Source organism: Urocitellus parryii, chromosome 3, assembly GCF_045843805.1.
Source record: "Urocitellus parryii isolate mUroPar1 chromosome 3, mUroPar1.hap1, whole genome shotgun sequence".
Lineage (NCBI taxonomy): Eukaryota > Metazoa > Chordata > Mammalia > Rodentia > Sciuridae > Urocitellus > Urocitellus parryii.
In genome coordinates, this window is record NC_135533.1 from 219,492,213 (window position 1) to 219,506,855 (window position 14,643).

The following is a 14,643-nucleotide window of genomic DNA, read 5'->3' on the forward strand; positions in this document are numbered from 1 at the left end:
AGCCCAAGCAGGGACAGGAACAAAGGCGGCGCGTCCCCCATTCAACCTCCCTGTGCCCGCCAGGCACTCCTGAGAATTGGCCGGGAGGAGAGGGAGGGCTCCAAGCCTGCCCCCTTAAGGCTGTTCCAGGGGACCCTGCCCTGCCAGGGGGGTAACAGGGGAACCCCAAAGTCCTCTTCCCTCCTGGGCAGGGGCTGCCCCAGCCTGGAGAATCAGCTAGCCAGTGGTCAGCCAGGTTAAGGGCCACTCTGGACTTAGGTTTCCCTTGGAGTCAAGGGTCAGAGGTCAGGTTCACTTTATGGACAAGGGTCCGTGTCAGGAGTTATCCAGGGTTAGGGGCCAGCCACCAGCCCAGACCCAGTAGAAGGACTCTGATGGGGGCCCACCCCCATACACCTGGGTGTGAATTCTTGGGCCCAGGTGTTTGCTGGACACTGGGGGAAGGTCTTCCTATCCAGACCCAGCCTGGGCCCCTGGCTCACCCACAGGGCCAGGCTGCAGGGCATGGGACCCAGACCAGCAGCCCTCAGCCATCCAAGGTCTCATCACAGAGTCAAGTGGACCCGACCCACCGTCAGCTCCAGCTGGGGCAGTTTCAGAAGCCCCAGCTCTGCCAGGCAGCACTAGCAAGTCCAGCAGGGCACCTGTGGAAGGGGCACTTTTGTGGACAGTGTCTGTACCCAGCCCAGTGTACCCACTGGGGGTCAGGGAGTCTAGATGTGTCCCTTCCTCCTGCCGATTAAAATGCCACTTGTGTCCAGTCAGGCCCCGAATCTCAGTGTGGATCCTCAGGTTCCAGCCATGGAGGGGGGAGGGGACTTCAACTGCCACCCTACCTCTGGTACTTCCCACCCTCCTCATCCTCCCTGCTTCCTACCCCCTTTCCCTCCCTCCTTCACCCCCTCCACACCACTCTCCCTCCAGTGGGACGACTGTCCAGAACTTCCTGGGTGTCATGCAGGAGTGTGCAGTTATACATGGTCTGAGGCCCGGACATCTGTGTAATCCTAACAGCAAAAGAGGTGTTTCTCAGAGGAGCAGCGACCATGCCAGAGACCTCAGGTCTGGCTCGGGGCTTAGCATCCACACAGCCACACTTTGTGAAGGTAGGGGTTGTGACCCCTGCACACATAACCCAGTCCCAGGCTCCATTTCCACAGCCTGCCTTGCACCTACATGTGCAAGTGTTTGTACACTTGAAGTGCAGCAGTGCTGGGAGCCCCTCTGCTCCCCTCAGGCTGAGGGGTCCGGGCCCTTCTGCTGGCACTGCAGGCCCCTCTCCTGGCTGTTAGCCGTGGATGACTCTCAGCTAATAGTGCATTAACCTTGGCGGGGGCTGCCAATTACTCCACACTAATGCTGGGGGTGGCGGCTGATGGGCTGACAGGCACAGGGACAGACGGGCGGTGCTCACCCTCCACCCGGCAGGGGAGGCAGCAGGGGGGGGAAGGGGTGGTGTTCCCGGCTCTGGATGGCAGAGCTGGGTCTCTCTTGACCTCATTAGAGTAATTAATGTGCCTTTTGAAGCTTGAGAAATGGCTCAGAGCTCTGGGAGAGGGGTGCAGATCACAGGGTGGGGGGCCAGGACAGACTTCATGCCTGTTAAAAATGTGTCCCACGGGGTCTGACGCACAGACAAGAGCTGATCACAGTGAAGGGAACAGTTGCAGAGACACAAGGGCACCGGGCTCTGTGCCAGACCCACACAGATATGAAGCAGTAACCAGGGCTTGCCCAAGACTCCCAACTGTGTCAGCTACTCCCTGGTGCTCTGGCGGCCCCTGTGGCCTCCCAACCTTCCCTGAAGGAGCCCATCCAAGGAGCCAGAACAAGCTGGTGGTGCAGTCAGGGAGAGCATCCTGGGGGTGGTGGCTGAGCAGAGAAGGACCAGGCAGGCAAACAGATGGGAAGGGCAGGGGATGCTCCTCTGTGCTGCAGTGGTGCACATGAGGAGGGGGCTCAGAGAAACAGCCCCACAGGACCTGCTTCCCCATGACAGCTCGGCTCCTGGAAAGCCAGGGGACAGCCAGTTAGTACAAGGCTGCCACCTGGTGGCAATCCCACGTCACATGGTGAAAAGGACTTCAGCCAGTGGGGCAGGTTCATCTCTAAGGAGACCTGGACTCTATAGAGGTGGACTCTGCCGGTCCTTAGCTGGTGATGGGAATACAGGGGCATGATGAGGAGTGGCACATGGGCCTCAGGCGGCTCAGCCACCACACCAGGACTCCTCTGGAACTCCCCCAAGGTGCTAGAAGATTGAGATGCATGGCTCTTGACCCCCAGGCTATAGGTAGCATAGCCAAGGGAATCCTGGAGCAGAGATCCCCATCCTTCACCCATCACACCTGGGCACTGAGGCCTGGAGTCAAGGCAGGGTAGACGCCAGACACATTAGCCAATGCCTCATTTATTGTCCCCAGCCCAGCACAAACATGCTCTGAGACCAATCCCTCAGTCCATCTGCCCACCAGGCCTCAGTACAGGGCTGCCACATCTCCACGCAAGAAGGGTGTAGGGTGTGGTACAAGTCAAGCTGGGGGACCTCAAGAGTCCCCAGTGGTGGTTGGGGGCCCCCAGGTTTCAACATACTTCCTTTTGCCAGGCTAAGGCAGCATCTGGGGAGGTAAGGCCCTGTTGTCCAGGTTGGGATCAAGCAGGCTTTGGACAGGCTGCGCAGGCTCCGACCAGAGTGCTGGGTGGCACCAAAGCCTGAGGACAGAGCTGGGCTGTCTCTCGCCCTTCCCCTGTGGCCCATGAGAACGCCTGCCCCCTTCAGCATCTGGAAGGCAAGAGAGAGAGGGAGGTGAGGTGTGCTGTGCTCAAAGGAGGGCAGCCCACCAGGTGCACCCTCCCCAAATGCCCCCTTGCTGGAAGGGGTTCCTCCAAGAGGGGGTGGTAGAAGACACTGCAGAGGGGCTGCCAGGCTTAAGTCTGCCTCCCTTCTGGGGATCTGAAAACAGAATCATGCTCCACGTTGCTTTGCCCGTTGGTCTCCTAATCCTCCATGTCTGTCCAGTTCCAGCAGGAGGGGTCCCCATAGCAGCCATGCTAATACCTGCTGAGGCCCCACCCTCCCCCATGCAAGCAATACTCCCTTCTGGCTCCCCGGCTTTTGCCCCCATGATCCCTCTGCCTGGATCTCCAAGACTGGTCCTGTCAAATGCTGCCCATGAGCCTGCCACAACCCTCCACCTTGAATGCTGACCTTATTCATCAATGTGGGGCCCATGGTCAGTGTGGCAGTCTCCCCACCTCTCTTTATTTACTTTTGCCATGCTGGAAATGGGAGCCTGGTGTATGCTACCACCCAGCCACATCCCCAACCCTCTTTCCCATCTTAAAGAGAAGGAAACGGGAACCTGGAGAGAAAGCAAGGTTGCCCAAGGGGGTGGTGGCCTTAGCATCAATGTCCCAGTGACTGTATCAATGGCCCCATGGGTCGCCTGCACCCCCACCAAGTCCTGCTATTTCTCTCAAGTCTTCAGATCAGCTTGGCCTTAACTGGGGCCCCTGGAGGTAAAGGAGGACTTTCCTACCATCTCAGGTTCCTTGTCTCAAAGACAGTCTCCTCATCACCACTGTCCAGTGAGGCCATCTCGGTGGGGTCCTCAGTGTTGGCCAGGAGCCCATACCTTCTCCGTTGTGGTTTCTTCAACCTGCACATGGTCCAGACACACTCAGTGGCTGTGTCTGCTCTCTCCGTCTCTGCCCCTGGCCCTCACTGTTGTGCCCATTCCCACCCCCAGAGTCCTGCTGCATCCAGCCCAATCATGTCTGTTTCCTTCACATTGTAAAAGCCATGAGGATTATTACTAAACGCTTTCGTACTGCTGGATGTGGTAGCACACGCTTGTCATCCCAACTGAGGTAGGAGAATTCCAAGTTCCAGCCTAGCTGAGCAACTGACACTGTCTCAAAACTTTAAAAAAAGGGTTGGGGGTAGCTCTCTTGTAAAGTACACCTGCGTTCAATCCTCCCTAAGGGGAAAATAAAAACTGTCCCTGCAGCAACAGCAAGTGAACACATTCCTCAACTCACCCCCACTTCCCCTGTGCCAAGACCACAAGAAAATGATGATGTTCCGGCTCCCAGTTTACTGACAGAGAGTCCCGGAGCAGAGTTAAGAGTCCACCAGTGCCCTAAGCAGAGGACTGTGGGCCCAAGCCCCTGCCTGCCTGCCGGTGGTCATACCAGAGAAACGGAGAGACAGATATAATGAATGGGCATACGCAACGGAGTCAGGAGGTGAAGGCTCTCCACCAAGAACTACAAGATTGTGCTTGGATGACGATCAGAAGGGACATCACCACCGATGTGATGAGGGCCCTTCCAGAGAACAGCTCCAGAGTGCCCCAGAGGCACAACAGAGACGAGGGCCACGGGGAAGGACAGGCGCTTCTCACCTTTCTAGGGGAAGTCAATCAGGAGAACCCAGAATGAAGGGGCAGGCTCCAACGCACAAGTCCTACACAGGGGTGGGGAGAGCAAGAGGACCCAAAGGGCCGCAGAGGGCTTGACCAGAGGCCAGTTGTAGCAGGCGAACACCAGGCAGCGGGTCCCTGGGGGCCTGGAGAGTCTCTATGCAGTGCTAAGAGCAGTACCAGAAAATAGGACAGGACACACGTGGCTGCCATACGCAAGAGAGCAGAGAAGCAATCTCTTGGTGTCCTCCAGGGAAGGAGGGACCGTCCATGCCATCCGCCTAAAAAGCAGCACCACCCCACACTACCCCTCGCTGGTGAGAACTACCAAAACCCGCTACTCGCTGTGGGGGAGCCACGTGGCAGCATGGCCCCGCCCCCACACGTGACATGTGCCAATTGGCTTCCGAAGGGCAGCGGCAACAACTTCCGCCTGACGAACCTGAATGCCCGGATGAGGAAGTAGAGCGCCGCCAGGCCACAGAGGCCCGTGAGCACGTAGAAGGAGCGCAGCAGCGCCGAGCCCTGCGCGCCCGGAACCCACGCATGCGTTCTGTTGTGTGGCTCGTCCGGCAGGCTCCCGTTCGTCGTGGCGGGCTGCGGCGAGGGCGCGGGCGCGGGCTGAGACGGCGCAGCGTCCTCAGCCCAGCAAAGCAGCGCCGGCAGCAGCAGCAACAGCGCCGGCGGCACGCGCGGCCCCATGGCCCGGCGGAAGCGGTGCCCCGCCTCTGCTTAAGGCTGCCACTCAGACGCGCGTGGGCGGTGCCGGCCTATAGCCGGCGGGGGGCGGGGCACCCGATCGGAAGTCCCCTTCAGACGGCCACGTTACCCACAGTGCCCCGCGCCGGCCAGCCCCCGGCCCCGCCCCGCCCCGCCCCCGGCCTCCCGCCGCTCCCGCGCCGCACCCCGAAGCAGACACGCGCTTTCTGGGTGACACACGCCCTTTATTCAGACCGCGCGCCCCGCCGCGCCAGCCCCGCCGGCCGCCCGGCTCTTGCTGCTGCACCGACCATGGCCCGCGGCGAAGCTCCGTTCCGCGAGAGCCGCGGGCAGCCCCCGGCCGGCTCTGGGGCACTTACGGCGACGAGCCGGGAGGCAGGCGGCTGGTCTCGCTGTCCTTCTGGTGTGGCCTTCCTGGGCGCGACCCGAGGTCATCGCTGCTGCGTCCGTGCGGGCCGCCTTCACCCTGCCAAAGCAAAGGAGCGTTACAGCCGCGTCCCTGGGCAGGGCTGCTGCCCCTCCCGGCCGCCCTGCAACCTCGGCCGCGGGCCCCAGGCGGCCCCTACCGGGCCGGCCTTGGCCTCTCCAGACAGCGCCGAGCCGCTCAGAGTCCGGCGCGGGCTCGGGGGTCTAGGGCGGCAGCTGCGGAGTCTGGACAGGCTGCCAGCTGTCCGCACGGCCGGGCGCTCCGGGGCCTGGCCCGCCCGAGGCCCCGGCTGGCCGCAGAGGGCAGGGCCGACGACCAGGCCTGACTTTAGTTCTAGCTTGACTTGAAAATAAAAAAGGAGAACCAAAAGCAGTCCACGGAGCCGTCCCCGGTGGTGCGGGACTCGAGCTCTAGGAGGGAGGCGGACCGCGGACGCGTTACCTCAGTACAGGCTAGTGCACTGCGCGCTAGCCCAGGGAGCCGCTGGTCTCGGAGGTTCTGTGGGCGCACAACGTCTGTCCTCCGAGGGCTGCAGCTTCATAGGCTAGCAGAGAACGCTCAGAACTCGTGAGGCAGGCAGAGCTAGCCTACCAGCCCAGGCTGTGGTCAGGGCACTGCGCTGTCCCTCTCTGCCCTGCTGCTAGGCTAAGGCCGTCCGGTCAGGTGTCTAAGCGCTGGCTGTCCCTGCTCAGGTGCCCGCCCCATCAAGCCCTCCGGCGGCTGCCATCACCAGAGGCACCAGGGCGCTCTGCGGGCTGAGCTGCTCCTCCCGGCACCCACCTGGCTCTCCTAACGGGAGGTGGCTTTCAGCTGTCCACAAGGCCCGACTGGGTCATTTTACCCTGCCTTCCTCCTCTAGCTCCCTTCAGGCCTCAGCTAGGGCCCGCAGACCTATGCTCGCTGTGCTCCAGCTGCTCTGTGCTTGCTCAGGTCTGACTGCGAGAGCGTGTGTTGTGCAATGAAAGGGAAATTGTCAGAGCAAGGTTCGTTTCACACGGTCTTTTAATCGGCTTCGTAAAGCCAAAGAAAACTGCGTACAAGAATTCCTTAGCCACTGCAAATACAACATCGATGGAGTATGCATACGTCTTCCAGTAAAAAAGGACAATATAAATAAACATCTTCAAGAACCTCTGCAGGGACGTCTGCACCTCTACTGTGGGGCGCACACAGCACAGATGAGCGTGCAGGCGGGGCTCCAGGGCAGCCCGGAGCAGTGTCCTACCACGCTACACTCAGAAACGTTACACAGAGTTGGAAAAGCCACAGCTTGCTCAGCTTCCGACAGAGAGCGGAGTCAGAGTCCACGTGATCTCAGAGAAGTGATGGGGCACCCAACTTCGCCAGGTGACCCCACTAAGAACAAAAAAAGGAACACAACCAAAAAAATCCGAAACCAAAAAAACCAGTAACCAACAACCCACACAACAGGGCCGGGGTGTGGCTCAGTGGTAGAGCACTTGCCTTGCATGCATGAGGCTCTGGGTTCCAACCCCAGCACTGCAAAAACAAAAACCACACAACCCTGCAAGTGTTTTTTTAAAAACCCATGGCTCATGGTAAAAAATAAAATCTGAAGTGCTTTTCAAAACGTTTTTAAAACCTTTAAAAACGGACAGCGCTTCCTTAAAAAAGAAAAGTCTAGTAATGAGGCCATCTTGGGGGTCAGAAGCAGTCAGGCTGGGTTGACAAGATCAGAACTGAAATGACTACAAAAGTGGGCATACAAGGAGGTGTGTTCACTACACATTAACGATTCAGCGAAGCTCCCAAAATCTTTAAATACACAGCCATTGGAAGGACGATCTTGAGCAGGAAGGATTTTTACTCGTTGTGTGTAGCTGAGGACAAGAAGCAGGCACAGTGTAAAGGCGCTGAAGCACGCAGCAAGATGCAGCATCCACTCCCATCCAGACCGGAGGGCCTCGGGAGCAACCACCCCCCCACAGCCAGGGGAGGGAGGCCGCAGCGGCACACATGCACCTATGCTGGACTGCACGGCGGCTCCCTCACACTCCCTTTCCTTTGGTCACTGACTGGTTTTTGAGCTTTACAGTAGAAACAGCTGAAAGGACAGACTTGTTCCTTACGGGCAAGCAGAGTGACAAGGTCTGAGCATGGAGCCTAAGTTGGAGGGCGCCAGGGTTTACTGAGCTCCCACCACAGTCACAGAATGTGGCACCCTTGGAGCGAGACTTACCGTAACTGTCATAGCTGTCTCTGTAGGAACCGCCTGAGCTCCGGTCACCGTAGCCACCACCCTGACTCCGACTGTGGGGAAGAGATACATGGGTGCTAAAGGACACCTGGACTACTTAAGCTCAAGCCTATACCAATAGAGCTCCAGCTCTCAAACCAGCTGCCCATGGCAGGAGAAGCAGAGCAAACTTGGTTACTGTCAAAAATTGCCATCTCAGGGTTGAGGTTAGCGCTTGTCTTGCTCTGGGTTCCATCACTAGCATAAGAAAAATGAAAAACAAAACAAAAACAAAAAACCCCTGCTACCAGCCATACTCCCTGGGCCTCCCACTTCCATGATCTGAGCACTCCTTCCACTCCTGCTTCTGCCACTTCCTCACCTCTCCTGTCTACCAGCCTGCCAGCTTTTGCCATGCCACGTGGGGAGCACCCTCCCAGGACCAACCCTCAACAGCCTCCCTTAAGCCCACCCAGGCTCTGCACCTCCTCACCTGCTGTAGTAGTCTCTGGAGCCTCCGTAGCCCCCACTCCGGGACTCAAACCGGCCACCCCCATAGCCTCTGTCCCCTCCCCCTGTAGAAGACAAACAGAACCAAAAAGAGGATTAGCACCGCTCACACCAGCCGCACTCCACTGGGCCCCCGCACTGCCGCACTCACCTCTGGAGAACCCACGGCCCCGGCCCCGGCCCCCACGGAAGAAGCCCCGGCCTCCAGTAGAGCCACCTCGGTACCCTCGGGATCGGTTGTCAGATGACTTGCCAGCCTGGTCAACTCGGATCTGCCGCCCGTCCACAGACTGGAGAGCAGAGGGTAGCGCAGTCAACCCCTGTGCCTGGCACCTTAGGAAACAGCACTCCCACTCGGCAGTGACCCGCAGAGGCCAGCCCTCACCTTCCCATTCATGGCCATCATGGCGTCCTTGGCATCATCGATGTTCTCAAAGGTGACAAAGCCAAAGCCTCGCGATCGCTGGGTCTCCCTGTCTTTCACCACCACCACTGGGCAGGAGAGAAGACCTGGTCAGAGCCCAGCAGGCACAGGGGGGGCCAGCAGCCCGCCGCTCGGCCCGCTTACCTTCCGAGATCTGTCCGTACTTCGAGAAGACCTGCTCCAGCGACTGCTCGTTGGTGTCAAAACTGAGCCCGCCCACGAAAAGTTTGCCTTCGTCCGACGCCATGGCGGCCTGCGGCACAACCAGAACCTTTCAAAGCGTCGCTCGCGGCTCCCTTTCCTCCCGCGCACCGCCGACCCGCCCTCCGGGAGCTCCCCGGCCCCCTCGGCTCAGCGGCCCCACACCCGGCCGCGGCCCGCCGCCTCGGGGCCAGCTCCACCCACCGGCCGCCCCGGGCGCGCCGCGGGCGGGGCCTCCCGCCCACCGAGCGGGGCTGGGCGGCGCTCGGCCGCGCCCCGCGCGCGGGCAGGGAGCGAATTCCCACCCTGGCCACTGCCTGTCTGCCGACTGAGGGGCCGGACTGGAAGGTGCTTTCGATCACTGTACGACGCCCCGAGGGTGCCGTCTGGGAGGCCGCCCCGCTCTGGGGCGGAGTCTCGGCTGTGACGGGAAACCTGGCTTTCAGGGAACGCGGCTACTTAGAGGGGCGGGGCATGTCGACTTGGACAAAGCATTTATTGGCTGGGGAGGACCACTGCCCAAAGGTCCAGAAACGAGGAGCGGGACTCATAGGCCACGCCAGGGGCTGTCGCCTCACACACACTGAGCGCGCCCGGCCTGGCGTCCTTTTAAATGTGCTACCACATGGGGAGAGGAAAACAGAGGCTCGTGGAGCGGGAGCCACGGGGTGCGCGCCGCCCCGGCCCACAACCCGGGACGGGCCTCCACGCGCCCCGTGGCCCCGCCCTCTACTCAGCCCCGGCGCATGCGCCACGCGCACGCCCTGCGCCACTCCATCCGGGCACTCGGCACTCCCGCCATTTCGCTGGCGCAGCCTGGAGCTCGCGGCCGCCATTTTGAGCAGGGCCCGCTAAGCCGGGGGCCCGGGTCTCAGGGGAAACGCCCTCAGGCCAACGCAGGACCCGGTCTCCCGCTGCCCCTCGCCGCCGGCGGGACGGACTCCACCCCGGGCCCGCCCCGGCACCGCCCCCTCCCAGGGGCGTGCCGCCGCGGCCCCGCTTTGCCTGGGCGTCTCAGGCCGCCCACCGCCCGGGCCCCTCGGAGTCGGTGCCGCCAGGGCCCTCACCGCTGAGTCGGGCAGGTCCCTGACGCGAGCGGGAAGACGGCACACCACACCGACCCGAGCCTCCTAACGCGCGAGTGAGGGGGGGGCGCCCCGTGCCCGGTCTGATATATGCTGCCGCCGGGCCCCGCCCCCCCAAACCCGCCCCTTGAACCTCGTAAGCCAATCCGAGGCTTCTGAAACTGCGGCTGCGCCTCATATTCATGAGTTGGGGCGGGGCAAATTCGGGCCCCGCCCCTCCCCAGCATTGGCGCCGGGCGTGCTGATTGGCCGGAATGTTCCCAGGCCGCAGTCTCCCGCCCCTGTGCGCGGGGGCGTGGTCGGAGCAATGGGGCAGGGCTGACCCACTTCCGTGTGCCAGTACCCTGGCCTGTGGCGAGGAACAAAGGGTCTGCTGCCTCAGGTCACCCACCCCCTCGAATCGCTCCAATCCCAACATATCGACTTCATCCAGATGCCTATACCTATCCGAGCCCTGGAATGCAGATACCCCAACTTCCTCTGAATCCTGACATCAATCCTTATCTACTTGCCAATATAGCTGATAACCCCTGACTCCCAGAACTCCAAGGCTCCTGAATGAACCATTTCATGCAATCAAACGCAACACCCGGGGCTGGGGCTTGGCTCAGTGGTAGAGTGCTTGCCTAGCATGCATGAGGCACTGGGTTCAATCCTCAGCACCACGTAAAATAAACAAATAAAATAAAGGCATTCTGTCCACCAAAACTACAAAAAAAAAAAAAAAAGCAACACCCAACCAAACCCCAACACCGACAGTCCCAATCATGTGAGCCCCAATATTCCCCACAACTCCACTTCTTCCTCCATCCCAACACTTTGGGACACCCCAGTTCAGTATGCCCACAAATCCAACCACATCCGCCCCTAACTATAACCCATTCCCTGACCTCACTCTCTCCATCCCTGGCAGATGCTTCACAGGCATCCCAACACTCACCTGGCCTGGCATTTGTCCATCCCAGGTCTATGTGCCAAACCCACACCCTATGTTCAAGTGGCTCCACCATGCAGTCCCCAATATTCCCAAATCCAGCTCTGCCTTTGGCTTCCCCGCTGCTACCAGGCATCCCAGTCACAGCCATCCCGTGGGTCTCCACAACCACTACCCACCCGAAGGTCAGGGCCCTCTATGCTCTGCCACCCGTGTCTTGTCCTTTAGAAGGCATCTCTTCTCTGGTTCTTGGATGTCCCAAGAGCACCTCTGTGATGAGTTTGCAAAGGCCTTTGCCCCTAAGGCTGCTCCTGGGGTGGGGGACCTTTTATGGCCTGCTTAGCTCATGCTGCTCCTAGACCACCTAGTCGAAGAAGATTGTAAATCCTTCTCTGTCTGCCCAGACCAGTGACCCACACTACAGCTCCTCCCCCAGAAAGTCTCGGACTCTGCAGGAAAGTTGAGGGTCATTGAAGAAGAGGCCCCGTTTTCCTGAAAAAATCCCAGCTCCACCCCAGGCCTCAAGCAGGTCAAAATGACCCAGTTATCTCCAGTGACAAGGTCACCAGTACCCTCAAAGAGCTCAAGGACCCCTTCCCAGGCCGGCAGTTGCATGACTCATGGCCACCCCCTCTGCACCTTGCCTCCCCGTCAGCAGCAACCTGCTGCTGCGTCAGCCACTCACGCAGGACTGTTATTATAAGGAGCAGAGAGACATCAGCATCCAGCTCCCCTGTGGTGTGGAGGGGGCCACCCACACCCTCGGGAGCCTAGACCACTGGCACACCCAGCCCCGGAGCAATTCAGGCCCGCCCTTTCCAATCTGAATCCTAGACCCGGAAATTCTTGTGCCTTAGTTTCTCAGGGATGGGAAGCGTCTCTGTAGTCACAATTCCGGGGTCATTCTGGGCCCCCACATTGCCTCTAGTTCTGAGTCCCTGCTTCCTCCTGGTTTTGTGTGGAGCCCTGTGTTCATTCACTCATTCTGCCTGCACCCAGTTATTAAGCTTACTACCAGCAATTCCTGTGTGCCAGTCCCCCCCCCCCAGTACCCACGGCGGTCGGGGGGTCCCCAGCAAGGTGTGGATGTGAAACTGCGGAAGCCTGTCCTCTGCGCTTCTGCCCCTCCACAGGGTGCTCGAGTCTCAGCTTTGTACCGGTCTCCGAGCCTGTGCCTCTGTGGTGACCTGCCTGCGTGTACATCAGGCGTGTCACCGTGACTCACTACCCTCGTGCGGGGCTGGCAGGAGGTGAGGACCCCTTCTCACCCCGTCTGCCGCCCCTACACGATGAGCTCGAGGCCAGGCTCATAGCCCGGCGCTGACACAAGGGGGCGCCGCAGCCTCGCGGTCGGCGTGGCTGAAGCTTTGGCGACCAGCTCCCAGGTCCCGCCCTTCAGGGCCAGCACCAGCTGCGTGGCCTCGCGTGGAGTGTCGGGTCCTTCTACCGCCCCCAGCCCTCGCGGGTCAGGACGGCCAACCCGCAGGGCGAGTCCCTCCCTGGCGTGGGGACCTCAGAGCCCCGCTGCCTGCCCCAGCCCGCCCCGTGACTATGCCGGGCCGGAGTGGGGTGGCTATTCCTGTAGAGACGCTTGGGACTCGCCCCTGCCCCTCGAGGACTCGGGCTCGGCCGGGAGTCTCCCTGTCTCTTCATCTCCGCATTTCCCCGGCTCTGCGCCGCCGTCGGCTTTTTCACAAACCTGCCCCCTCCCCAGCCAGCTGTCTCCGACGGGGCGCCCCCCACCCATCTCCCATCCCGAAGGTTTCGCCCACTCCACCCCAGGGCTGGCAGCCCCGCCCTCCCTCGGCGAGGCGTCGCTCTATAGGTGGGGGCAGGGCCGCTTCTCTTCCGCCCTCCCCGCGGGGCCGGGCCCGCCGGACGCTGGGTCCTTTCCCGACCCCGGCTAATGACCGGGCGGGAGGCGATAATGAGCGTCTCGACCAGGGACGGGAGTGGTCCAGGATGAAAGACTTGTAGTGGTGGTGGGGTACCCCGGGGCCGCGTAATTACCGCCCCCTCCCGGCCAGGCGGGGCTGGGATGGTGCACCTGGCGGCTGCCAGGCGGGGGCGCAAAAGTGGGGCCGTCCTGGTAGACTCCAGTCACCCAGCTGGCCCCAATCCTCGGGGCCCAGAGCCAGGGTGGGGGATGAGCAGACTGTGCGTGCTGCCAGGTGTGGTGCACGTGTGTGCTCGTGGGCCTCGTGGGCACTGAGATGACTAGGGACAGGTTCGTGTGGACAGGAAAGTGGGGAGGTACTTGGGTGTACACAGGCGTTGGGGGGGGGGTGTGGGAGCTTGGCAGCCCAGTCAGGACAGGATCACATTTGCCAGGCATGCAAGCCTGTGTTCCACAACACACAGGAACGAGACCCCCAAATATGTAAACAATCCGGATATGCATGTGGGAGCAATCAGGACGCGCATGGGTATGCGTGACAAGGGTGGGCCGGGACCCACAAAGCGTATGTGCCCATGCCTGGTGCTATGACTCATGTCCCTGGGGTGGGCACTTGAGCTATGTCAGCAGCAGAAGGGGCAGTTTCAGAAGCCAGATGTCCAGAGCAGTAAGGGTTAAATCAGCCCCTACCCTAGGACCCCCAGGACCTACCTGTACCAAGGGGGTCTCTCTTCCCCAGTGCCTAAGGTTCAGAGGTCTGCAACACAGAAATGCCAGAGGGGGGCTGCACCTTGTTCCTAGGAGGGAGTCTGCATCCAGGATGGGGTGCAGGGCCCAGACTGGGGCTGGGCCTAAGCTGCCAGTGACTCACCCCCTCCCCACAGGCCTGAGTCACAGCCCAGGAATGTACAGGCTGTTAGGCCACATCTGCTCCTGGTCAGCCCAGGCCAGAGCAGGCCATCCCAGCAGCCCCAAGGCTGGGCCTTAGCAACACATATCCTGTGACACACCACACACACACATGTGCACTCACTGGGCACAAAGTCACACAGCCACCATGCACTGGGCACCAAGAAGTGCCCTGGGCATGAAAGTTGACTGCAGTCCTCTACTGCTGCCAACTGCATGCATACATGACAGGTTGCCTATGAGATCCAGAGGACACATGGTGACACAGTGATGGTGGTCAGGACAGAAGGCTCCATGCCTGCTCTCAAGACCACACCTGCTCAGTCTTTCTGTACTCCATACAATGCAGAGGCCAAGAAAGTGACCCCTGCCACTGAGGGATGGACAGTGGGAAGGACAGAAAGTGAGCACACCTGGCAGGATGTACAGTGACCTGTATTCGTGGGCATGCCACCTGAGATTTCTGGGAAATGCCAGAGTCCCTGCAGCAGCCAAGAACACCCTGCAGCTGGCCTAGGTGCCTTACCTGAGGGTGCTGAGGACATGCACACTGTTTCTAAAACCGGGTAAGGGGGTGGGTGCAGACTGCCCACCTCTATGGCCTCAGGGATGCTTAGCAACAACCCCCATCCTCTAGGGGCCAAAGGAACAGGTCTCCACCATAGCCATTCACTGTACTCTGGGCCCCACCTTGTGGCCCCAAAGCAGGGCATCACCTGTACACAGGTTCCCTGTAAACCCAAAGGACACAGAGTGGCTTCTGCCTGGGGCTGGTGGTTTCTCTGTGTCAACAACGGAGGAGCACAAGTGGAGATCCAATCCTCTCCCCCACACCCTCAACCTGGGGCAGCTATAGGGACTCACAACAAGCCACCCCTGCGTGTGGCAATCCAAAGTCACACAGCATCTGCCCAC

General features: G+C 60.5%; 2 protein-coding genes across 4 annotated transcripts; both read right to left on the bottom strand.

Moving 5' to 3' along the window:
- Window positions 1–2,396: 2,396 nt before the first annotated feature.
- Fam174c (family with sequence similarity 174 member C) lies at window positions 2,397–5,593 on the bottom strand. 2 transcript variants are annotated; one of them, XM_026413947.1, is made up of 3 exons: window positions 4,867–5,278; window positions 3,540–3,659; window positions 2,397–2,782 (listed from the first exon to the last, which is right to left on the bottom strand). In XM_026413947.1, coding segments are annotated over exons 1-3 (381 nt in total). In that variant the 5' UTR covers window positions 5,127–5,278; the 3' UTR covers window positions 2,397–2,781. The 2 variants fall into 2 exon arrangements, 1 of the variants encoding a protein (XP_026269732.1); XR_013343379.1 differs by lacking the exon at window positions 2,397–2,782 and adding an exon at window positions 5,504–5,593 and having other exon boundaries at window positions 3,572–3,659; window positions 4,407–5,021.
- On the bottom strand, window positions 5,522–10,074 carry Cirbp (cold inducible RNA binding protein). 2 transcript variants are annotated; one of them, XM_026413946.2, is made up of 7 exons: window positions 9,971–10,074; window positions 8,847–8,955; window positions 8,664–8,770; window positions 8,430–8,568; window positions 8,262–8,343; window positions 7,772–7,842; window positions 5,522–5,610 (listed from the first exon to the last, which is right to left on the bottom strand). In XM_026413946.2, exons 2-7 carry the CDS (start codon window positions 8,947–8,949, stop codon window positions 5,606–5,608), a joined length of 507 nt encoding a protein of 168 aa, XP_026269731.1. In that variant the 5' UTR covers window positions 8,950–8,955; window positions 9,971–10,074; the 3' UTR covers window positions 5,522–5,605. The 2 variants fall into 2 exon arrangements, with proteins under 2 accessions (XP_026269731.1, XP_026269730.1); XM_026413945.2 differs by lacking the exon at window positions 5,522–5,610 and adding an exon at window positions 6,556–7,412.
- Window positions 10,075–14,643: the final 4,569 nt, after the last annotated feature.